This window comes from Lissotriton helveticus, chromosome 4_1 (genome assembly GCF_964261635.1).
Source record: "Lissotriton helveticus chromosome 4_1, aLisHel1.1, whole genome shotgun sequence".
NCBI lineage: Eukaryota > Metazoa > Chordata > Amphibia > Caudata > Salamandridae > Lissotriton > Lissotriton helveticus.
This window is the reverse complement of record NC_136063.1, coordinates 2,112,132,010-2,112,159,039: the sequence shown is the minus strand read 5'-3', so window position 1 is coordinate 2,112,159,039 and position 27,030 is coordinate 2,112,132,010. Positions and strand designations below refer to the sequence as shown.

Sequence of the window (27,030 nt, the reverse complement as noted above, 5' to 3'; positions counted from 1 at the left end):
AAAGGACTTACTTCATTAGGCTGCCTTACTTTCAATGGGAGGAGTGTCTTTTTAGGGAGACTTCACTGGTTTTCTATGCTCACACTTGATTGAACTTCTTGTTTGCTACATGGGAAGAAGTAAACATTTATTACAATCAAATAAGAGACTCGCAGCTGGTTTGCCTATGTTGGGCTCCCCCTCCATTGAGCCCCCAATGGATTATTTGCACAATTCTGTCAGTATGGCTCAATCTAATTCTTCTCGGTCAGCGTCATCATCCATTACGGCATCCAAAATACAATAACCCTTTTCTGCTAATAAAAGGCTTAAGAAGGGCCCTCTTCTCCGTCGAAATCTGTCTCACCTGTGTTATTGGACACTGTTTTGGAAGACATACAAGCGTTGAGCCCATTTATTGAGGAAACCAACACCCATCTACAAGTTTTGGATAATAAATGGTAGTCACTGGATTCTAGGGTGTCCGTGGTGGAGCAGCATGTCAGTGATATACAAGGTGTATCTGCAAAAATGTTCTCTGGAGAAAGATGTTCTGCTCTTAAAAATGTCTGCTGAAGATCTTGAAAACCGGAACAGTCACAATAATCTTTGTTTGTATGGTCTTCCTGAAGGTATTGAGGGAGATGACCCTGTGACTTTTTTTTTAAACTCTTTTCTTCCAAAACATTTGGACATCCCTACGTCAGTGTCTCTAAATATCCAGCCAGCTCACCGATTGGGTCCTTGCCTGTCTTCATCTGCTCCTTCAAAGCCCTGTGGTGTGATCCTCCTATTTTTTACATTTACTTACCTTCTAAAAGTTTTAAATGCAGCCAAACTTTAAAAAACGATTAATTTGGTCTGGAGCAAAACTGTTCTTGCCACAAGATATTTCCACTGCGGCGGCTAAACGACAGAAGGGGTTCCTCAAGCTTCAACCGGCTTTGTGTGCTCTGGGTGCACACTATAGCTTATTTCATCCATGTTTGTTTAAGGTTACTTTTCAGAGCCATACCTCTACATTTGAAGAGCCTGCAGATATCCGGATATTTATTTATTCACACTCTATGACTTCTATGGGGACTGCTGGTCCTTCCTTTATAATTAGACTCTTATGTGACAGTTTTTGATATTTCCTATCTACTCTTCATTTTGCTTCCTTTACAGGTTGTAATTTGATGATTGTTCCCTTACCAGGATGTCTCAACTTGTTTTTTTATTCCCCTAATATCATTGCAGATCATTCGGACTTCTTATATACCAGTCTCCTGTTCGTTCTTTTTGGCTTCCCGCTGTGGTGCGTTATCCTCAGTTGGCTGTGCCGTCTTCATTTGTCTGTCGAAAACTCCTTGTATTTAACTTGTTCCCCCTTGACAACACATCACAGTCAGCTTTTGAAATGTACTGTCCTTTCTTAATGTCTCAACTACTCCTTTTCTCTCTTTCCTATTCTTCTCCTCTAATTCTTCTTTTCTCACCGATTTTACTATATTTTTTCTCTTATACTCTTTTTTTCACTATTTTATTCCCCTCTTTTTATTACCGTTGATTGTGTTGTTTCATACCTACTTCTTTTTCTCTACATTCAGGGTTATATCTTGGAATGTGAATGGTTTTGTTAACCGTATAAAGAGCCAGAGAATTTTATACTATCGAGCCTCCTATAATCCATATTTAGTTCTTTTGCAATAAAACCATTTGACAGAGACAGAGGCTTTGAAGCTCAAACGTAATTGGGAAGGTTTAGTCTTAGTATCTCCTACGTCCACTATGACAAATGGCGTAATTGACTTAGGCCATAAAAAGTTTAAATGTTCTGTTATCTCAAGACATGGATTCAGAGGGTAGGTGGCTATTAGTAAAGTTACTTATTAATAATATATCTGACTGTATTTAATGTTTATGGTCCGACTCAACCTGATTATTCCTTTTGGCCAAATGTTACAAAGAAATGTACCCAATATAAAGATTTTTTTTTATTCTGGGAGTTGCTTGCAACCGGATCATTGGCCCATTTACTGACCGCCAATCCCAAATTCGCTTTATCCCTCACAAAGCTCAAACACTTTAATAGTACAATTTCTCAGATATCTTTTAGATGCCTGGAGACTATGTAATCCAGATGTAACAGAATTTTCTTTTTCTCCCCTCCTCATTGCTCCCTTATTAGGTTGGATTATATTTTTCTTTCTAAGTCTTTGACTCAAAATCTTATTTCCTCCTCAATTGAGCTCATCGTGATTACTGATTATGTCTCAATTGTTGCTGGTTTTGATTTGCTCCGGTCACAACCCAGGTCTCCTAGAAGGAGGTTCAATAACTCTTTTACAAGATCCGATTTTTTTCTTCCTCTTTTATTTTCTTTTCTGAGGATTTTTTTCCTTTAATGCGGATCCGAGTGTTTCCCCTACATGGACTATGGGATGGTTTTGTGGCTTATGCCCATAGTTTTATTATAAATGTTGTACCAACAAAAGAAATAGTTTCTTAATCAACATAAAGTTCTATGGTTGGTTACTATTTAATGTATTAAACAGAGCTTCCACTCTTTCTTAGTCTTTAGCTGCAGTTTCTATCGAAATTTAGAAAGCATTGGATAGAGTAGACTGGTCTTTTTTATTTAAAGCTCTTCATTGGCATGGTTTTGGCCCTAAATGTATTTCCCTTATTTCTTTGCTTTATACGGTGCCTAGGGCTTCTATCTTAATTAACCCACTTATCTCTCAATACTTTCCATTACAACATGGTGTGCGTCAAGGTTGTCCTTAATCTCCTCTTAATTTATTTTATCTCTTGAACCCTTTTTGTCCCATATTTGTCATAAGACTTCTATCTCTGGATTTATTTATGGTGACCAACATTTTAAGTTGTCCGCCTACCCAGATATTTTACTTTTTATATCAAATCCGGAAGCTTCGATTGCCCATTTATTGCAAGAATTCTCTGATTTTTCTCTAGTCTAGGGTTATTAAATCAATTCTGATAAGACAGAAATTGACTGGGGTGAATGTTTTGCCATTGTGCAACATTCCGTCCATCATCTTGTGTGTTTTGCTGTTCACCCTATGTGGGAAGGGTATGCCCAGACGTGGGTCCCGCGCTCACTACGCCACTGGAGTTAAGCTATCCTGGCTGAAGACGGCTGATAGCCAGAAACCGGTCCTAGGATGTTTGATTCCGGTCCAGGGAAGACATGGCTTGGCAGTTGGGGCTGGACTGTTCCCATGAGGCACAGGGTCCAAGACCGATTTGCATATGGCCATGTCTGAACTGCGGTGGCTTGGTGAGCAAAATAACGATGGATTAAACCCAGATCTGTGACTTGGGTGAATGTTTTGCCATTGTGCAACATTCCGTCCATCATCTTGTATGTTTTGCTGTTCACCCTATGTGGGAAGGGTATGCCCAGACGTGGGTCCCGTGCTCACTACGCCACTGGAGTCAAGCTGTCCTGGCTGAAGACGGCTGATAGCCAGAAACCGGTCCTGGGATTGTTGATTCCGGTCCAGGGAAGACATGGCTTGGCAGTTCGGGCTGGACTGTTCCCATGAGGCACAGGGTCAAGACTGATTTGCATATGGCCATGCTTGAACTGGGGTGGCTTGGTGAGCAAAATAACAATGGATTAAACCCAGATCTGTGACTGGGGGTGAATGTTTTGCCATTGTGCAACATTCCGTCCATCATCTTGTGTGTTTTAAGACAGAAATTCTTGCCATCACCAATTTTTGTCCCAAGCTGCCTTTTGACTCGACTGGATTCCGATGGTATAGTTCTTTAATTAAATATTTAGGCATTTGGTTTAATAACTCCAAATCGTATGTGGTAAAAATTCATATGAAGGAAGGACTTGATCATATTTCTAAACTCCTCTCCTCCTCCTCTCTCATGGTGGGGACGTCTTGATTCTATTAAAATTATGATTACTCCTATTCTATTGCAAATGTTTTCAATGATTCCAATTCATATCCCATCCATTTATTTTTAAAAAATTGATTCCCTTCTTTCTAAATTTTTATGAAATAAGGAAATTCTAGCTTTCTTATCACATCTTAGGAACCTAAATCAAATGGAGGATGAGCTTTCCTGATTTTCAACTTTATCATAAAGCTTTTTGTCTTGGATAAGCATCTAAATGGCTTTTTACAGACCACTCCCCTTTCACATCTTTATGGGTTACCTGAACAGTCCTTACTTGAAACTTTTTCTGTAAAATAAGTTATTGCTTTTACCGCAAAGACTAATGTCACTTTTCTTCCGCTGTCCAAATATACATGCTCATTGTTAAGGCCTCATTGTCAAAGATCATCACTACGGATTCTTTCCTACAATCTCCACTTTAGTATAATCGTCTCATTACCATTAACAATAGACCTCTTTATTGGAAATCTTGAAGACTTAGGGGAATAGTTTGAGACCAAGATGTTTGATGGAATGACTACTTGTTCTTTCCCTCAATTTCAGGCCACCTTTAAGTGTCCTCATCCGTTTTGGAACAAAGTCTCAATCCTTATGGAAATAATTCTAGTCATTTTTTATACCTTTCCTTCAAATGAATCTATTTCCACAGAAGATTGGCTTCACAGAATACTGATGTTCCTTCCAGAAGCATCCCTGATTTACAAACATCTTTTCACGCAAGGTTATGACCCTTCTAAAACGAAATTAGAACTTACCTTGGAAGCAGATTTGGGTTGTGTTCGGAGTATTGATTACTGGAGCAAAATACGGGCTAGATCGTAAAAAATGTCCAAGGTCTGCATCCACCACTCAATCTATGTTTTTTCTATATCATAGATTGTATTTTACTCCTCTATCCATAGCTAATTTCTCGCCTACTAATAATAAGACTTGCTGGTCATGTGATTTTCTCTTGGGTGATTTGACGCATCTCCTGTTTACCTGCCCTGTTGTAGTTTCCTTTTGGGTGAATATTTGGTCTTGTATCTCAATTGCCTTTAATTTGCATAGCCCTTTATCTAATGTTTTTCTTTTTACAGGAATTTCATCAGTCATTGGGGTTATCTTTACATGAAAAGGGGTTATTTGACCTTATGTTGGCTTTAACCTTTCAACAAATTACACTACATTGGAAATGTTTGTCTAAGCTTTCACTTAAGTCTTAGTGGAATAATATTCATCACTACCACGAATTGGCTGTTACTTTTGCCTCTTCATATAAACAGTTTGTGAACAGAGCTTTAAATTGGTCACCATTAACTAAATATCTAAACAAGATTGCAACAATGCATGCATCTTGTAAACATTCTGAAAATTTTAAACCTCCGTGAAGTTACTTTCTCTGCTTTTTCCTCTTCACTATCTTTCATCATTGAATTGTTCTTTAGATATTTGAATTGTTTCTTTGTTCTCTATTAGTATGCAATGATACTCGATGTTTAGTTGTAGATTCATATTGTTCTTTTTTCTCCTCTCCTTCCTGATATTGTCAAAATGTAACTAGCTTTCTACTCTGTTTTATTGCTTATTATTTTCTTATGCCATCTTATACTCAATATGTTATGTTCGTTTCTTACTCTTTGTAAATCTTATTAGCTCAATAAAGCTTATTAAACTTAAGATTTCTAGAGGAAAATACACACATAACAGTAATCACTGGGTCATTGCAATACCTGAAACTTGTAAATGAAAGATTCATGCAAGGAAGCTCCAGACATCAGTGAGAAAACAAGTATTGGCAAAGCCAACAGGGCTGGCGTTGGCTGCCATCCTTCTGGCTTTGTCAATGCTCGCCTTGTCATGGGTTTTGCAAAACGTTTATAGGTAGGGGAGCGGCTTGGGTCCTGTTTAAAAAGAAAAAAAGCGTGGTTAAAAGCAAAAACATGTTTTAGTCTCAAAATGTACCTGTTACCATTGCAGTCCCTGACACTAAAGGGAGCTACTTTGTGCATGGATGTGCTCCTTGCGAAAGGTCAGTATACCATCACTCACAGGTAAGGCATCCAACAGATAAATTGCAGTGTCAGAAACATACAGAAAAACCATGGTAGCTTGAAACTTGGATGGGTGAAAGTCAAATCAGGATCAAATATAATGATTGTATCTTATAATCCTTACAACTTGTAACAATATTTTTGGAGCCAAATACCAAGAGGCGAGTAAGAAAAAGCACTGTGAGTAATTTTTACTCTCCTTCACCCACAGTTTGACACACTTCACCCCACATGTGAAACAGCACGGTATACTCAGATGTCCACATATCATAGGTCCTGACAAGACCCCATATTCTAGTCGGGTCAAAACGCCATTGCTGATCAATGGAAGCGAACCATCAAGATAGCCCTCATGATTGTATAGAGTTGCTTCATTATTCTGTATGACCTCTTTTCAAAAAACGGTCGCTTCCTGTGATGAACATTCCTTTGAAACCTTTTAATGTCACTCAACTGTTGATTTCCTTGGTTCTTATAGTACACTTGGGACACTTCGCACTGTCAGAAGTTTATTTTTGTACATTACTTATATCACTATGTATAATCTTTTGCGATTTCTTTGAAACAATACAAAAAATTTCTTTTAAACAAGCCTTGGTGTTACGCTCGCTCTCTCTTTAACATTCCTAACAAACCCCGTTAGATTTGCTATTATGCATTTTAGTTACCAATGAATATTATTCTAATACTCCACTGGAACCGTTGTTTTCTGTATAAAATATGGTTCTAAATCAGGCCCTATATCTTGGGAGGTCTCGACTAAAAACTTGAAAACAGCTGTTTCCTCATCTGGAATAACTAAGACAACAGCACACTGGTGAGGTTTGAAAAGATATTTATTCACTTTCAGTTTAAATATTCCACATTAGCCCACTGCAAGTCGCCATCTTTGCAAGGGGCTTGTTTTCGTCCTAATACAGTACAATTCAGAGTCAGAGCTCTGAAATCACACGAAGGAGCCACGAGAGAATCTCATCTAGCTAAACATTATTTCAACACATCCAACGGTAAAAAGGAACAAGACACATTGCAAACTGACCCAAAATAAATAGGCATGTGTTCAACATTAACCAAGAATACAATAAGAGGGGTGGCATTTCTTACATCCAACTGAATGTCCAAAATGTTGCTGGGAGGGAAGATGACCAGTGCTGGTGACACCTAGCAAATCGACAGCAAAGAAAGTAACATATCTTATACTTCCGGAGCGTACATACAGAGAGAGGATATCCAGCAGCCAAAATGTACTGTTCATCCTTTATCTGGCTGCAAAACACACTACTCAGTCTTAACAAGCAGCTATTTACCTTGCCCCATAGCAATGATGGAGCACTTTTTAATTTTTGCATTTAAGTGCTTTCCGTAACTGGGTACGTTTATGGCACTGTCCATAAATGAAAGGATAGACTTTAACTAAAGAAGAAAAAGACCAATAGACTCAAGTTAAGATGAAGTTTAATATAGTGCTTTCCTCCAAGTAGGTCTCTACTTCGGCAGGTTGGAAAGAGGATGTGTGTTTGCTGCACTCCGAGGGCAGTAATATGTTTAGGAGGGTTTGCAATTAAGAAAGCTGCAATCAGGAACGGGAGAGAAAAAAATCACCATGTGTTCACATTTACAATCAGGATCACAAAAGGCATTTGGAATCACTTTCAATAACCGAGATTTTCTACCCCCTTGGAATCTGTAAACATAGAATAGGAACCTGAATTCATAACAATCTAGTTACCTATGTCAGCTACAAATACACATCACTAACACTGTTGAATCATGACAAACCCTGCCTAATAGGGAACACTACACTAACTTCCTTTACAAAGGCAGGTAGGACTTTTCCCGCCTTTTGCTAGACACAAATACTGAAAACACCACGTCCGCAGCATATTGTTCACAATGAGGAGGATGTGGTACTGGGAACACTTCCATTATTTTGTTAGGATGAGATTTATGCGGCTTGAGGAAAAACTAGCAACATGTCCAAGAATAGATAGAAGCACTGCATTTAGGACAAAAAGAAAATACAACACTTTGTATACAATTTCTATGGCATGTTTGGGGCTTGGAATAGGGCCACGTTTTACAAAACCTTAATTCACGTATCAAATATATAACTATATATATGTTTCATACACTTATTATCAAAACCCTGGATTGAGCATCAGAAAAAGGGACAACACAGCTAAACTGAGGTACTATAAAACAAGAGTTTAGACACAACGTGCTCGGCGGTCACACCATCAAGAGTGCAGCTTTATCCAGCAACTTCCCGCCTTTTGAAACTAGATTCTGAATTAGTCGAGAGCCCAGAGTGAAGGCATATGACTGGGGTAAAAGACACAACATAGGCCAAAAGAGCACCCCTGTCACCTGCAGGAGTGATTGGGTCACCGGTGCAGGGCTACAATAGCACCCTCCTTTGGCCAGTCTTGCAACATCGGGTCTCAAGGAAGTACAATGCCACAAATACGCAGTGGGGGCTACTTGCGCATAAAGTGTTAAACCCTTCAATCTACCCTTATTTGCTTTTCCCAATTTGAGGGATAATGAGAAAAACTACACTACATTAAGAACACTCTCAGTTGCAACTCAGCAATATCACCAAATGATTCACATGGCGCTAAATAGAGCATGGCGGTCACCCGGACTAGCTCTGCGTTGGCAGTATTCAGAAGAAGGCCAGAGGCCCTTCATTTGAAGAGCCAAGAGGAGCGCTATCGCTGTATGCTTTCTTGGTGGCACGAAAAGTGCGAGGAGCAGTGCTAGTGAACCCTCTCAATCCACAGCAAAATCTTTTTAATACTGGTTTGTACCTCTCAATTATGATAATAAGATTGCATTGCCTTGATAGTTCTCTGCTTCACTCATTTGCAGAGCCAGTAAAATCCGCAATACAGCTATCCTTTTTTGCAACTAACTGGTGTCCACAGGAGGGTGCAGCTACTTTGTCACAATTTTGTTTATTTTTGATACTCTAATTTAATTATTAACCCAGCTATGTTACATACATTGTTCTATGGAAACCCGCGCCATGTGACCACCCATCCAGAGGAGATGTTGTCCACCATCATACCTTCTGGTACCGCAAAAGCAGAGGTTTGACAGAACCTTATGATATTAAAATCCTAATACTTCCATCTGTGCCTCTTTTCTGACTCAAACATGTTTTGCTCCGAGTCGTGTGAAAAAAATAGTATAGGCCAGATGTACAAAGAGACACTGTAATGCAACCAAAGTAGCAACAGGTCATGTTGCAAAATGTCCAGCTAAATGGGTCACAGAATGACCTGCCTAATGAATAACTATTAGTCAGGCCACTACATTCAATTCCCTGTGATTAGCTCCAAGGACAGTGACCATTGAGGGACAGTAGAGTAGACCACCATGCCTGGGTTCCCATTCCTAAACGGAAACCTTTTTTTTCTTAAAGCAGCCCTTGTTCCTTTAAAAGTATTATAGTAAAGCTGAAAGATGCCTCTGATAACTATTGGCCATCCTGGGCGAATACTTGGATTTTAAAGCTCCCGCCTGTGAGAAAATGAAGTTTGTCAAACCTAAAAACTTGTGTGTGAATGAGGACACACAGAAGCACAGAGAGCTTAGAATGACTCAGTTGCCATCTTCTGACATTATTGCCAACAGCAGCTGTCAGGGTGAAGCCAAGAATTAAGAAACTGGAAAAAGAGTGAATACAATGAAATCTATTCTTCCTCTTATGAGCCTGGAACCGTGTGACCTCTGCAAACTAGTCCTAAACTGGATGAATCATTTAAGGACAGACAGAACATCTGATTTCATGGTACTACAATGCAAATTATGGTGCTGATTTCTTTCATCTAAGACCACAGATTTGAGCTTGTAAACAAGGCAGAAACCGCAGATGTCCAGTAAAATGCTCTATTTGAAGGTACACCTGCATGTCATTACATGGGGTGTTTGGAATTCAACGTGCAGAAGAAGTGTGACTGCTTTAGGTTTCTAAAAAAGGAATACATCTATACAGGGATCTAGCTGTGCCTCTGTTACTGAAATGCAAAATGGTTTAATTACTTATAATATGTATGTATTTGAAACATTTGGAGCAATCTTATTGGCCTCTCTCTCTAAAAAGTATTTGTGTAAGCCAGTGGACCAACTCCTACACAATCTTTGCATGTCGTCTTTGGTACCTTCATAGCATTTAGTGCCAAGCAGTTGATTTGTTCCGTTTGTCTTCATTATGTCTGCTTGGATTGACTGTCAACAGGATTGACTGCTTGGATTGACTGTCAACAGCAAGCATGTACTATATGTTCTCCGTTACACAAGTGTCTACCACAAGCAGGTAATTAGCTTCAATTAAAGTTTAATTTTTAGATTCAATATTTTCCTGGAGCCTCATATTTGGAAAGCATGACTTGCTGCATTGTTTTTGCTGAGGACCCCAACCGATTTTGGGGTGATCCCATTCAGAAAGGGATTTACTACTGCCCCAATAAAGGTATGTACAATTGTTTACACAGTAGAAATGGATAACAAACATTTTTGCTGATACCCACAAAATCTTAAGTTAGTTAGTGCCCACAAACATGCCGTGGCGACCTAAAAAGTCAAGGCTATGCCATTAGAGTAAGATTTACTTGTGCAATATTAAGTCATCGAGAAGTGAATCTGCACATGAATAGATCAATTTACGAATGCAAATTGACCTCTTATTCATTCCTTATACTTGCAAATAAGTCCATTTGCCTATGTACATTGAACTTCCGCAGACACTTGACTGTTAACCTGGGCCAAAGGTGTCAGGTGGGCACTTGCAAAATTGTGGATGCAACACTGCAACCAGGTCTGGCACAGCAGCCATGTGCAATCTTTCGCTCCAACATCCACCGACAGCTCCCTACCATACGGGGAACTAGTAAGTGTTGTCACTGTATGACTGGCAAACATAGATTTAATTATCCTTGTAGTCAAGCTCTGGACAAACTACCCTACTTTTGCCAAATTGGGGGTCCTTTCTCGGCTCACACAGTGTTTCTGCCAGATTTAGTAGGCTGGCTGTAATGGTACAGACAGGCGGGAGACGGCACTAGGTTACTGCCATCTATGAAAACTTCAAAGGGTAAGAAGTAGGAACTTCTAGAATGATCTTGACTAATAGCATCTAATATAAAAGTTGAAATTGATTCTAAACGATATAAAATTACAGCTAAACATGAAAAAGACGGCTGCAGAACACTGCATCTGATATAAAGATGTGTGGTTCTTTAAAACCATTCAATGTCCTTCAATGTTGGACATATCATTCCTCATGATCTGCTATATCAATTATTACTGACTTAAATGATGGGAGCATAGGTGAAGAGAATACTGAACATTTCAAAGTTACTATTTCAAATGAAAACTATTTACGTATTACGTAAGAGCAAGTAGGATGAACTCAGTTTGGAGCATGCATCTATTCTCTAAATGCTTGCAGTCGGGTAGCCTTTAGCGAAGCATTTTAACTAAAATGGAATAAGGAACCATGTGTGCATGGGAGATCACACACATCACACAAGCACATGGGATTGGAGTAGTAGAAACATAATTGTGCTCTATTTACACTTGCACCAACTGTTTAGTGGGCGGTCTAATTTGTAGATTTGGATATTGTACGAGCTAGTCAACATCTGATTAAGTAAACAAGTTTGTCTTGTTGTTAATAAAATCACAAAAGGTAAATGACCAAATGGTATGTCGCAACTCAAACCGCACACCACTAAACTTCAAATGCTAATGCGGACTCAATCCGAACCTTCACATGCTGGACTAGGGAAAGATCTGCTCTTCAATGGGATCGCCCATGGGTTGACCAGTCTGCAGAATCGAAAATAGCGGTTTAGGGCACAACCTCAATAAGCAGAGACTATCATACCATGGACTATCACAACAGGAAGGTCCTGTGACCCAGAGTTGGCCTCTAGATTTTAGGAGGTATAACTTAAGTAATCTGTGCAGCACTAAAGCAGCAGGGAAGGCCACAGCAGTAAATCTTACAGCCTTTAGCTATAACATCTTGGTTAGACATTACATAAGGCATTACATATAATTCAATATTTAATGGCAACCAATTAAGCGGGTACAGGATGGAGGCTATGTGGCCTCATTGATAAGCTCTTTACGCTAGAAAGGCTGTCACATTCTGGATGAACTGAAGAGAGCCGAAGGGATAACAGCATTAACAATGGCCCTGTCGGGGCTGAGGAAGTAAGTCAGTGTTCCTTTAAACATTGAGGAGGTAAAAGAAAAAATAAATAAACGGACAGCATTTAGTACAGCAAAAAAGACAGGTTGTGGTTCCTCACTATTCATAATAAATGGAATAGGTGTGGAATGGGCCAAGAGAGTGTGGCTAGTATTGAGATTCCATCCATTAGCCGACAGCACCAAGGAGGCCAAGAATTTGATATTTGAAGTGGCCTAAAAAAAGTTTCAATGTCCTGTTTAAGCGAAACTTGGACAAATGCTTAGCAATTACTCAATGCATCTTTGTTTTGCTCCAGTAGGACAGCCTCACCTGGACTTTCTATCCTCCCCATCAGCTCACTGTGGCACTGACAGCTCTTGTGCTAATATAGCATTTGCAAAATTCATTCGGGGTGCAGCCTTCCACCTACAAGCCTCAAACATTTATTCTATTAGCTTGATACAGTAGTTTGCTTAAAATTCCTGTAAATGTTTTTGGAGACATTCAGACAGCACCAGCACTAGAGTGTTTCTTTGAAAAACAAGAATAGTGTTTTTCTAGTTAAAAATACTAGAAGCTTTCGAATGATTGTGTCTCTTATTAGAAGTCCAAAATAATGTAGTAAACAAAACTCAAGGCAAGAATGTTCCACCCTTTGACAGTCCACGTAGAAGTTTGCCTACAACTGCTACGTAAGGTACTGCAGATGGCCATTCGGAGATTGGCCATCTCATTTTACAACTGTGCAAACGTGTGCTTTTAAACAGCAACCAACACCATTTCAAAATAGCAATCGCCTTGATGGACGTAATGTCCTGCCGTTGTGCTCCGGCAAGGCGTCTCAGAGTGCTGGAATTGGTATTGAACAAAGAACAGCAACTATAGCCCGCGTGTTTAGAAGGGAGGTCTACAAGAGAGTCCCAGATACCGGAAATGTAGGGTAGATGGCACAATCCCAATGAGAGACCCCTCCAGGCCACTGTATCGCTTTTCTGAAGTTCAACTACCCTTCATGGCGTATCACGATGTACATTTCTCCTTACCAATTCCACACCTAAAGCAATGCAAGCCTTAGCCTTACTGTCTGAGAGTAAAACCAATGGGTCAGTGGGCAGATCAGGATCCCAGACCAACACAGTGCCCTGGTCAAATTACTCTTAAGGCTTGGACATTCACAGTTGATTATGTATACACCATAAATAACCACAATTTCTTCATTAACATCAAATACAGGGATGTATCTTTCTCCAATCTGTTCCTGCACTTTTTCAAACATCCCTCAGAGTATGCTTGGAATACCACGGGTGTTGAGTAGGGCCCAGTTCATGTGAAGGTGTTTCAGCCAGCATTGTAACCGATGCCCTTAAATGGCTACCCCATGAAATTAGCCACATTATTTGCTCCAATGGTGGAAGGAATGCTGAGAGCATGAATAGGTCCTATCCAAACTGCTGATGAGATAATTGCCAAGAGAATATGGCCAAGGTTTAATTATTTCAGAGTTGAGAAGAAAATGTCAAATAATTAACATTTTTCAGTGAACATCTAAGAGACAGAAGCAATCTTTCTTGAAAAGGAAGCAGTGGCCTTCTTGCAGGCGTGGTGCCTTAAAGGAAGGTATTTCTCATTCATGTGCCTTTAGGTTTTGGAGAAAGGCAACTAAAATGACCATAACAATATTCTCCGGCCAGTTCACTTCATATGATTCCTGAATGACCGACAGTGTAGCTGGATTGGGACCCATACTGTGGATTAACTGCAGAATAGTTGAACAAGTCAATTGTGGTGCTCTCTGGTGGCTAATAACTGCTTGATAAAACGTCAAAACTTTTACCTTCATCTGAAAGGCCAGTAAGCGCCTTCTATTTTATCTGGATGTTTGCCGTACATCCAAGGCCGGACACTTGGGTCACCTTTTTAGTCCCTCACGTCCCCGGCTAGAAACTGTCCAATGATATTTACTTCCTGTAAATCACCAGTTTCATTAGATCAATGAAACTGGTAGTTCAGTTCTCTGAGTTTTACTTAAACTATGTCAAGTAATATGGCTATTTCAGTCCATTCAAGTGAAGAAGAGGTTATTGTGTAAGTCAGTACCATGTGCCTGAGTTAGGGGAGGGGTCAAATATTCAGTTTTCCACTGCAATAGTAAATAATCCTATCATTCAATGCTTTTAAGTTGGGTGAGCAGCTATAGCAAGTTCTGATGAGTCAGATAAACTATTAAATGAACTCACAACTTTTTAATTCGATACTCTTGGATGCCTCTGAATGGTCAATGTACAGGATGCTGAAGGACATTCAATTGCCAATTATTTCATTACGTGCTTGTGTATCCCAACATTGCTAGCAGACTTGCTCAGCTCTAGCGTCTTTTAAATTCACTTTCCCGCCAATGAGCCTGCACATTGTGGACTCCTCAGAAAACCTTACACATTAACTATTGTGTAAAATGTGTGAAAACCATTTACAGGTTAGTTAGCCCTTCTGAAAACTCTCATATGTGACATGCTGGAATATTCCATTCCCAGATTTGGCCACTATGCTCAGGGTGATGCCAATCCAGTGGATCCTGTAGTCCCCAAATTCTCAATGAGGGGTGGCTGTGTGGAGAGGACAATTAAGGATGGTGTACACAAAAAAAACAGGCCTATGTGGGACTTTCATGTGAAATCATCATTGCAAGAGTGATCCAAGTACCATAACCTTTTTCTCACATTTACTGCTAACTAAATATGGTAGAATGTAATGCGGTGGCTGGTTCTTGGAAAAGAAAAAGCCTGAGAACGGTGCATGTTGAATACCTGTTTTATCTCATATTTTGAAACTGGCCTATTCTCATAGTTCTAATACTCCAGTGCATAATTCTTGGCGAAGGCTTGTTTGCCGACTAGAACCAAACATGATTTCCTGCACCTCTACAGATGAATGGGATAGTAATAAGTTACTTAAGTGCCTCACAGCTGAATTGACTTTTTACAAGCTAGAAAATAATTCAATGTAAAAAATATTTTGAAATTGTGAACATTTCTCAACTTTATCCTAGAAATTTTACAGCATGAGATACATGTACAAAATGTGCACAACTTGAAACATACACCATAATCCCTGAATAAGGCCACAGGTTTTGCCACTTTCCATGGGCAAGAAAAGAAAGCAGCTGGCAAAACAGTCAATGGTCAATGAAACGATCAGAGGCAAGAACCTGTGAAAGCACAGTCTACGATATTGTCCCTCTTCTGCTGCACTCGTGCCACACACACACGCAGAGACACACACATACATACATACACACACACACGCACGAGCACAAACGCAAACCACACACAGCTAGTTTCTTTTGTTGGAAAACAAGTGCATTTTCTTCTCCTAGTTAAGTCCATTCCTCGGGCAGATCCATCAGTCAATTTTCTTAGCTGGAAGTTGAAGAAGATCCACAAAGTAATTATAAGCAGGAGCAAATGAATAGAACAGCAGGGTGATGAGCTTCCCGTGCACCATGGTCATGAGAGTCTGATGTCCAGATGCCCATATGCGGTATCGCGGTCCGTAGAAAGGATCGGACACTGCTGGGCACAACATATTGTTTAAATTTACTTCTGTGATCTGGAAAAAGACAACAATGAACAAGAATTGATTGAGTCAGACAATGAACCAATGACCATGGCAACACAAGTGGTCTCCAAAGACGTACACAGGCACTGAATATTGAGCACTGGCACACTGGAGTAGGATACATATACATACATACATGTATACATAATTAGTATATATGCAAATGTGCAGAGAGTAATATGCTATGTATTACTACTGGTGAGGGAGAGCATCACCTCTTAACTCATTGCCCCTCCTCACACTCTAAAATGGAAATAAATAGCATGTTACAGTCTGTGCATCTGCATATATATTATATGTACATTCTATCAGTCATACTTGATTGGAACGGCATATTGTCGACTCCTGCAGTTCCTCCTTTCCTTTAGTGTGGCTGGGTCAACCACTTGCGAAAGGAGCAGATGAAAACTGGGACCATATGAAGTCAATGCACTATCATCGTGGGCTTTGAATGGTCTCTGGTTTAGACCATTCTTGTCTCAGCACAGGCCCAGGAACACAAGTGGGTTACCGTGTCTATCAGAAATATGGAATGCTGGGTTGTAGAAATGTTGTGGAGCCATGCAGGTTTAGGAACTTTCCCTTACAGTAATGTAAGGAAAATGTATCACTTTAGCCAAAGTTTGAGACTTGCAGGGCATTCTGCGTAGAAAGAATTAGTGAATCTTGAATGAAACCTACTCTGGACTCCCCTTTCTCTCTAGTTTTCCGAAATGTCTGGATTTAGTAAGAATGTCAGGGTGTCAGTAGAGCCCGGCACCAAAAACTACAGCTACCCACATCCCCAAAATGGGTCAATTTTCAAAGTGAAAACTTGATGTCTCCACATTACATTTGGCGGCCTTTCCTGCCGCGGGTGATAGGCTCAGCCACACAATTCATATATTGTTTTTATTTGAGAAGCGTGAGAACATGTGTTATTGTAAATTGAATTTCTTTCCCTTTCTGGCTCCTGAATGTAAAAGTCTGTGCGAGAAAATTTTTTTTTTGCAAAATGTACTTTGAATCACATGATGGTATTGGTAACCATATATAACCACTACATCTAAACTCAGTATGTAGGGCATATTTAAAAAAATACTTAGATTTCCTTATTGCCGGTTTTTCCTTCATTACATTTTTCCATATGAATTGATGCATGGTCGGTACACGATGAAATATTTCCCATAAGCTGCAGCACACTTGTTCGCGCTGGGTGTCGCCTATTTTTAGACAACCAACAAACGCAATATCTCACTGCTACCAGGCGTGTCTGTTTTTGAGTGCTAGAAATCTAGAATTCCATAGCATGTCAACTAAAACCTTCAAACTGCAAAAACACCTAGAGTAAGCCCTACCGCAGAAAAAGCAGCTAAAATCAAAATAATCGCACCGTTAACAGCACAAGGAGAATGAACAAATCTTCCGTCTTACCAGCCCCAGGGCCTGCAATAAGCTGAAGTGGTAGAAGAACATCAGGCCTGTGGCTAAAAGCGCCCACCAAAAATTAGAGAGGGGCTCAGGAGTGTAGATACCTGCAAGACACAAGAGCAGTAAGGGTGTAAATACTCAATGGACTTTCAGAGCAATGGCATCCTATCTTTCATATATATATTTTTTAAATTATATTTTTTATTGAGCGAGAATAGCAGACATGATAAACATGGTACATAAAGACAATCTTTCATAAAACCCAATCTTGCATTTCAATAGACAATAAATAACACATTCATATTCTATTTTACGTAGTATATAACAAGCATTCTATATAGCACAACATAAAATACCTAGAATACAGGTAAAAGAAAGTACAGATTTAACAGTTAAAAAGCAGGCATATTATGAATTAAACCCCACATTTTTCATTACACAAGGAGTAACCTGCTTTACACATTTTTGTCTGCACGTGAGGGCAGGACATAGCCCTCCAAAGTTGCCCTGAATCTGCAAAGCGCCCCTACCCTTTTTTCATTCGCCTCTTCAAATTGGTATGTCCGGTATAACTTAGGGAGCCACTGTCCCATTGTAGGCACCTTCTGAGATCTCCAGTTTAGCACCACCAAGGATCTGGCTACCGGTGTAGCTATAAAAACAAAATATTGCCGGTATTTTGATAGGTGACTGACTGTGTTGAGGGTAAGATAACTAATCAACCTCTAATCAATCACTAATAAACCTAAACGCCTCCTCCCAAAAGTGTTGTAGCCTAGGATAAAAAATATGTGCGTCCAATCACCTGCCCCCCGCCAAATTACATCTAATGAATTTGTTTGGGAGTGAAGAGAGAACAATTTATGTAGTTTGAGGGGAGTATGATACACCAACCACCTTGAAAGAAAGGACATTCTCTTGAAGTTAGCTGCCATCAGAGCCCTATTCCCTACCTCACACATTTGTTGCCATGCCTTAATGTTAAATCCGCAATTCGTTTCCTGAGCAATTTTAGAGAGCATTGCCTCAGCGGGACTCTTATTTGAACCCTGTTGCAATAATCGATACCAATTTCCAACACCACTGAAATTCAACTCGAAGGCTGCTTTTAGGATTATTCTTCCCCTCTCAATTATTTTGTACTTATTTACGAGAAAGCATGTTATCTGCGGAAAACTAAACCAGCGATCCGGACTCTGAGGTTCGTATTGCAGTACAAATGATTCCCACGATAGCAAATTGGCACCGTTATAGAAATCTCTTAACTTGCAAAAGCCTAGAATATTATAGGACTACAGTACCTTTTGTGAAAACTGAAGACCCCATAACTCTCAGTCTTGGAGGGAGGTGTATGCGTGACATGTTGGGTTATTGTAATTTTTTTTAGAACCCCTACATACTGGTTGCAATTGTATTCACAACCTTATATCTTGTCTTTTTAGGTAGCTTTGCAGTGCGCAAGAATGCTGGTAGCTTGATTGCACTTTCTGTTAACATGAGGCTGAGTAACAAATTATCACATTTCGAGGAAGGGACCGCTAGCTGAGTTAGTAAACTAATTAGCACAGCTTGGTAATAAGTAGATAAGTGAGGTAATGCAAGTCCCCCCTGCTCTATATCTAATTTTAAAATAGATAGGTTAATCCGAGGTTTTTTTGCCCAAACAAACTCACGGATATCTTTATCCACTTCATTCAAATATGAGATTGGTATTTTTAAAGGAAGATTTAAAAACAGAAATATCAGCAAGGGAAGTATCAACATCTTTACTAGAGAGACTCAACCTATTATTGATAAAGGTAGAAGAGACCATCTTTCTAAAAGTTTTTAAATTTTATTAAGCGTTTTTACATAGTTCAAATTAAACAGGAGAGAGAAGTCGGCTGTCACATATAGGCCCACATATCTAATAGGTCTTAATGGCAAATATTTTAGCCCTTCAGGAAGATCAACCTCCAGAGAATTAAATAAAAGACTCTCTGTTTTGGACTAGTTAACCTTATACCCCCCATTTATTGCCAGTGGCTCAATATAAAGCGAATACAGAAGGGGAGGAAAGAGGGCAACCCTGCCAAGGACCCTGTCTTATCACTACTTCGCCCATTTTCAAGATAGTGATCACTACTGATTCCTTAAATTTGTCAGAGACAGGCAACCCAGCCATAATCTGATTATACAGGGATACTAAAAAGGGAGAAAGTTAATCTAAAAACAATTTCAATCGGTATTCTATCATTGCCACTTGCCTTCGCACTGGCTATTACTTCTATAATTTCCCTTAGTTCTGTAGATGTAATCGGTTCATTCAGAACCTTACAATCGTCTTCAGTGATCGTAGGTAGTTGAACTGAAATAAAATAATCCTCAAGGGCCTAATTGCCTAACTACCTGGGTCTCTGTGTAGATTTTCTTAAAGTGAGACACAAAAATGTCAGCAGTTCTATCGTTATAGCTAATCAGATTAGCGTTACTGGGGTCTCTTATTTGAGGAATTAGTTGCTAATCTCTGTTGTGTATTTGTAGACCAAGCTAAGAATGTACCTATGCGTTGGCTTTCTTCATACACTTTCTGTTGAAATGCTTTGCTCCCCGAGATCTCTTCAAGAATAAAACAGTTTTCTAATTGCTCTTTCGCCTTTGTTAAATCCTGCTGAAGAACTTCTACATCAGGATCTCCTGGGCGGCTGGACATAAGTCTACCCAGCTTGATCTAAAGCATTCTGAAGTCCTTGGATCTTGTGTTGTCTAAATTCATAGAGATTTGCCCTGTCTGCAATCACCCTAACCCGGAAAGCTGCCTTAAAAGCTTCCCAGACCATAAAACCTGATACTGTATTAATATTTTCATTGTAAAACCATTGTATAAACTCACGAGTTTCAGAGATCCATATAGGATTTGAGAGCAATGCTTTATCGAAGTACCACCTGCTGTTATTTTTTTTTTAGGGTGGGTAGATGTATTACCAAGGAGACTAAAGAATGGTCTAAAAATAAATAGAGAAAAAATTGTGGATTCGCCTCTTTCAAGTTGTTTATTTATCCCAAAATAATCTAATCGAGAAGCTGTTTTATATCTAGATGAGTAGCATGTAAACTGAGCAAGGCCTAGGTGGTCGAGCCACCATAGATCTACTAGGGCGAAATCTTCTTTCATAATTCTTAATAATCTAGCTGTCTTTGGTTTTAATTGCTGTTTGCCCTTATTGGATGTATCCAGACCAAGGTCTTGTATGAAATTGAAGGCAGCTCCCATTACTATAATGCCATGGGCATTTATCAACAGATCATAAATCTGTTTCAATGACCTAGTATCGTCAGAAATCGGGCCATAGTAGTTCAGCAACAAAATGCCTACACCATTAACTGGAACCTTGATCCAGATCCATCTTGCTCCTTCATCCCGAATCACCTTTCCTATCTCCCAGTCTAGCGCAGAACAAAGTAGGATACCCACCCCATACCGCAGTGTGTGCCGAAGCAAAGTATGCATTCTTCTTTAGGAGTGTAAAGTTGGGGAGTTGGATTTAAGGTGTGTCTCTTGGAAAATTAGGCCAGCCATTTTAACATTGCTCCTCTTTTCTGTGCATTCGAAAAACCATTTACCTTACATGTGATTACCTTTAGTGGTTGTGGCATCTTTCAACATGCCACCTTAACACAACCCACAAATACACATTATGCTCTCTCCTTTACCATACTTAGATTTGTACTGTCCCTATTGTTGAAGTTACAAACCCCTTAGTGGCATACAAACCTCTGCATATCCCTTGCCACCTGACTTTGATTACATTCCTGTTCAGTTTCCTGTCCATTACTTTCCTGCTATTTCCCTGCCCCATTTTTTTCTGCTTCACCCTCCAACCCCACCACCCTTGCCCTCACCAAACTACCTGAGAAAGGAGGTAGCTTTTGCCTCGCCTCCTCAGCCCCCCTCCCAGCAATCAAGGGCACCTTGTCTTGGCACCTGGTTACACGTCTATCCTCCCTCCCCCCCTTTGTACCGTATAACATGTAACTTTTAGCCGCCACATTACCTCCCGCAGAGTATTTCTTGCGTAAAGCGCTATCGTTCTCAAAAAAGTGCTTGTGCTTTAAGTGTCCATCCAGATCAATTTGAGCTGCATTTGTTGGTAATGGCCTATAATCCTTTAATCTAGGAATATACAGAACAGCTCATTTCTTGTTGAGAAAGGAAAAGTAGAAATCAACTTCACGACGTTCAATAGTTTTCCAGGAAGAAGTTGCTACAAGCTTTTCCCTATCCACCATAGAAACTACTATTACTCCCTCGAAAGGAGAAGAAAATAAAGTGCCAGAGTAAAAGTGAACATCGTGCATAAAGCGCAAAATGCAATCAAGTTTTCTAGTACTAGTACTTATACTAAAAAGATAGTACTTATCACAGGAGAGAGTACTAGCAGCTTTAGCCTATACATAAACCCCATAGAGGAGAACAAAATGCAATTGTAAAAACGCACACAGTTAAAGTGAACATAGTGCATAAAGTGACTAAAGTGCAGGAAGACCGGGCTTAGATGTATTTCAAATTTCCATAGCTATATATAGTCCCAGAATTCTGAAGTTCTACGGATCATACTCTGCTCAAATACCACCCCTTTCACTATTTTCCATTTGCTTGGGTAATCTTTTGTAGCAGTTCTTGAGCTTCCTCCATAACGGAGCAAAGATGGAACTTTCCTTTCCATAGAACTTTCAATATGGACTGCTAGGCGATAGAAACCTGTGCCTCTGCACTCTTGAATTGACCCATCATGCCCTCGAAGTCCCTCTGCCTATGTGCTGCAGACGCTGACATATCGGAGAACACACTCACTTTGGCTCCATCGGGTAGAACAATGTGTCTCTTTTGAATCGCCTTAGTTAAAATAGCCTCCCGAATACAATAATCTGAGACATTCACAATCACCATTTTGGGATAATTAGCCCCCGGAAGTTACTGGAAGGTGACTCTATGGGTCCTCATTATAGTGAGATCCTCTGGTGCTTTCTCGAGTATATGGTCTCTAATCAGCGACTCTATGTAAATCAAAGGATTGGGCTGACCGCTGAGGTGTTCACTATCCTCCGTAATCCCTGCGAAATGCCAATTTGAAAGTCTTATAATTCTCCATCTCATCCATCTTTAACTTTGAGGCCTGCAGCTTTTTCTCGAGAGGGGCAATACCAGAGTAACATGCCAGGGAGTGGTGTTCGATGTCAGATACACGTTGCTCCAGTTCTTTAAAATCGCTCTGGTATTTGCTGTACCATAGTCTCAATTTGATCTAATCTCTGGGGTAATAGAGAGCTCTTGGGCCTGCAGGGATATACAGTTGCGTATTTCTCCCAAGATACTTTCGAAAAGCTGTTGCATTCGGTGGATCGAGGCCATTGGAGACTGGGTCATAGTGGTGCTTCCCCCAGCAGAGACAGACATGCTTGCAGCCCCTTGCTATTCTATACGAATTCAGCTCGTCAACCCGGAGTTTCAACTGGAGACTGCGGGATATGGAGGGAGACAAAAGCCCTAGGCCACCTGGTGTCACTGGTTCATGAATGGGGTGTCCAGTCCTTTTCCTTGAGAAGACTGTAGGCAATTCAAAACCTTTCTTTTGGGTGGACTGCCCTCTCTGATCCGTAGTGATAGCAGATGGCGTATCCAGGGCGGTTTGAGCGACCTCTCCAGATGGTGGCTGGACAACTGGAAGCAGCTTGGTGTCCATCTGGTTTATCTTAAGATCTTTTAAAATAAAAGGTAGTCTTTAGGAGTATTGGCTGTCTCTGTCATCATGTTGGTCTTTGCCTCAGTTATTTTTCTAATAGCCATTTGCGGAACCAGAACCTCCCTTCCATTGATCTCTTGATGCATGCTGGAAAGCTGTGGTCCACACCTAGCTCCTTCTGCACCCTGCCTGGGACCATGATCTCTTGCCCCCCATGGCCGCAACCACGGGTAACAAATTTCTGGTGAAGACCCTGAGGGGGTACACGCTGGGGAGAGAAACCTGGGAGTGCAAGATCCATTACAGTGTTCATTGCCTCACCCTTTTTAGGTCTCGCTGGTACTGCATCCGAAGATGCGTCCAGCTGGAGACTTCATGTTGCCGGTCTCGGGGGAAGGAGGGACAAGAGGGTGCCACGCGCTTCTCTTGTCCTGGATTCGACTGCGTGCACGCGCACCCACACTCACGCATGCGCACATCACAGCCACACGCATACACAGACACCCCCCCGTCGCCGCACCTACACACACACTAGCGCACCTACACGCACACACAGGCACAAAAACACACACACACACAGACACACTCGTGCACACACACACGCGCGCACACATCCCCCCCCCCACACCCCACTCACCGAGTTCTTTTCGTGTGTCCCTCTCTCCCTCGGCAGGCAGCGGGTCATCCTCAGCAGCAGGCGGGGCTCTCCACGAGCACGGGAGCCCCGCTAGCTGACACGCAAATCTTCCGGCTGACGGGCACAGGAGCGCTTCAGCACAGGAGCGCGGGGGGTAGGCTCCCGTCTGCTTCCCGTCTTTTTGCGGCCCCGCCCCCGTCCCAACACAGGTTGCCTGGCTTCCTGTTCAAGCCGGGCTGCGGCGATGAGTTTTTATTATTTCATTTTCTGAGGAGCCTTCGCAAATTTCCTCCTTTTCTCGTTTGTTTCTGTAGACATTATCCAGAGTCTGTGTATGCTAATCTCATTTTTTAAAGAGAGAACCAAACGTTTTATTAATTTTAAAAATGCGACTTTTCCTTAGAGGACAATCGCTTTGTATTACAGTGTTTATGTGGCAGAAAATGCACCCACTGGCCAGACAGGCAAAGTAATTACATTCTTAATGGCTTTTTTTGTCACTGGTCCGTGATAATTCACATGCCTCTGGCTAGTTCGTGACCGCATTCACTAGTAACGTTACGAGTCTGAAAGAGTGGAAAAGTGTAAGTGCCTTTCAGTGCACAGCAGAATTTAAACATTTCATGCATTCCAGAGCACACTAAACCATGCTTTCTTTCGCGTAGTATGCAATAGATGTGTAGCATTCCACGGTGTAAACAGCCGACAAATGCCACGTGCAGTCTGAACGTGCACTCTGATCCAGTACTGGCCACGCTCTCCTCCCGAGCGACGTTTTGTGACAAGGATTCATGACGCAGCACTCTACAGATGACCTTTTTTCAACAAAAGATCAGAAGCGTTACAGACATATACGTATAAAGAATTCTCTTGTATGTAAATGCATATTTCTGGGTTAGTAGTTATTTCCTTACATTTGTTTGCACTTTGGTTGCTAATTTATTTACTTAAGTGAATGTACAGCGCTAAATGTAGAACGATACTTCTAAACACAGTGGGAATCACAAAATGAACTAACCTCGTACACTTGTGATAAGAGGGAAGGAGGTAATGGAAACAAATAAAAAAAATAGCGACCTCATTTCAGAGCAACGGTCGCAACGTTCTCATGAAAAGTCCTAGAATTCCTTAACCTGTTTGAGGCCCACTGTTACCCTTTGAATATGTAGGAGGGAGTTCTAGTGGTTTGCACCCATTACCCCAAAAGAACTATTACCAACTTTGAGTATCATTTTTTAAATTTATTTAAGAATTGGTTGATTATTGCAAAAGGCAGCATTTTCTCCTTGAAAACTTACCTTGAAACAGCACAATAGTTATGCGTGTTACAAAAGGAGCATATATCTTGTGACTACTGTTTATTGAGCTAATCGTTAATATTCATAATACGCTTTGCTTATCCTTGTGGCTTGGGTAACTAGGTCAGCTTGTTGGCACTATTCGGATTTGCGAATGAGCTTGAATTTACCTACAGTTATTTGTTGAAGAGAAGCACAAAATAAATCACATTATTGTCACCAACAAGGCCTAAGAAACTGAAGTCCAGACACATCTCGAGTAAAGGAGAATCCAGTCTGTTTTGTTAATCGTCATTTGCTTAATGATGAAGATCTCAGACAGACAGACACACAAGAAAGCACACACAGATGCCGATCAGGGCAGACAAGAAGCTGAACAGTAGCAATGGGATAATTCCCTGCGAAGACTCAACTGTTGTAAGTCAACAGGATATGCAGGATAACTTAACTGGGGGAGGATGTCTTTTAAGTGCTACAGATGCACATGTGGACATGACCAGTGTCGACCAGTTTGTTTTCCCGATTAGAGCGAGGAGAGGCAAACACTACCATCAACAAAAGATACAGGAGACAGACAAATATTACCATATAAAGGAGACTGCTGTAAAACACACACGTTTTTATGGAGTGCTTCCTGGGAAAGAAAAAAGAATTCCTGAAAAGCGAGCAATTAGGGAAGAATAGAAGGAGTCAGTCAGAGAAGCAGTAAAGGGGCTAGGTTCCATCAGAGTAACAAAAACAAGCATTTGCAATGCAATAGGTCGCGCATTTACGCAAGTTTGAGCTATTGACATTGCAAATGACAATGTCTTTTATTTGTGTTTTCGTTTTGAAAACATAAATAAAAGGCATTGTCATTTACAATACCAATAGCTTAAACTTGTGTAAATGCGAGACCTATTGCATTGTCATCCTCAGCGGCAGGCAGCGGGTCATCCTCAGCAGCAGGCGGGGCTCTCCACAAGCACGGGAGCCCCGCTAGCTGACACGCAAATCTTCCGGCTGACGGGCACAGGAGCGCTTCAGCACAGGAGCGCGGGGTAGGCTCCAGTCTGCTTCCTGTCTTTTTGCGGCCCCGCCCCCACACAGGTTGCCTGGCTTCCTGTTCAAGCCGGGCTGCGGCGGTGAATTTTTATTGGTCTCGGCAGCTGGATTAGAGGATTTTTATATGATAATAGTTCAATATAAACGAAGAGGATTTTTATATGATAATAGTTCAATATAAACGCTCACTTCGTGTTGCAATAATTGTTTTAAATGCATCAATAAAGTGATGATAGGCAGAACGTGGGGGAAATAACAGTCACGCAGAGCTTCGTTGTGATTGGTGGAAGTTCATAAGGGCGCCGTTGGTTGGTGAATTAAATTGATAGCGGAAGTTGTCGTTTTTGGATAGTGGTCACTTCCTGTTTACGTTTTGGCCCGTTCTTGTCGTTAGGTACCGATCTAGTGCTTCTATTGTGGGCATCTATCGGGCTGAGGAGCAGAAGTAGTTCTCCAACACCAGTCATTGTCTGCAGCAAATGTGAGTGTGAGGACGGGTTAGGACGAAAGTCTTGACGCCATGGCGAAGTATTTCTTCAGCTATGGGGGTGGGAGTATTGTTACGGAGCTGGGATTGTCGCAACATGATAATTATTATTTCTTATGGTGTGATTTGGAGAAAAAAAACACCCACACAATAATATTTTATATGGCGTAGTTTGCTGTACAGCAATACGACAACAGCTAGAACAGAACCGCCGCTAATTTATTTTTTCCACCCGGCATATGTAAAACGAACTCCAAGCATAGCTAGTTTATCAGCACTTCCAGTCTAATTGATTTGATGGCTCTTGAGGACTTGTGCTTAAAATCCCAGTGAATCACATCCAAACTGCGAGTGTTTGCTCATCATTGTTTCCTAACAAATGTGCTTCATTAATACATTCTGCCCTCTTAGTGTCTATGTCAGGATACTCTGACAGTTTTGGGTAACATTTGCTCCAACAAATGCAAACATATTTTTAGTTTGTATTTCTACGCAGGTTGTTGTTCATGTTTTATCCTGCTTACCCAGCGAATTCGATGCGTAAGGTTATCATGCAATTTGGAGGAAGTCCAAGATACGCTATTAGTTCAGTGGCAAAAGCAGACATCTGGATTGGCTCTTACAGCAGAGTATGTGCCGAGCCATATGCAAATCTGGCAGTAAATGTTTTGAAAACAA

The 27,030-nt window shown here is 40.8% G+C and overlaps 1 protein-coding gene across 1 annotated transcript in view; it reads right to left on the bottom strand.

The window, feature by feature from the left end:
• Positions 1 to 6,751: 6,751 nt before the first annotated feature.
• TMEM164 (transmembrane protein 164) overlaps positions 6,752 to 27,030 on the bottom strand; it is a 338,857-nt gene continuing 318,578 nt past the window's right edge. The window contains exons 5-6 of the mRNA XM_078688797.1: positions 17,167 to 17,267; positions 6,752 to 15,744 (exon numbers count right to left, since the gene is read on the bottom strand). Coding sequence (XP_078544923.1) covers positions 15,538 to 15,744; positions 17,167 to 17,267 — 308 coding nt within the window. The 3' untranslated portion in view covers positions 6,752 to 15,537. The remainder of the gene's footprint in view (positions 15,745 to 17,166; positions 17,268 to 27,030) is intronic.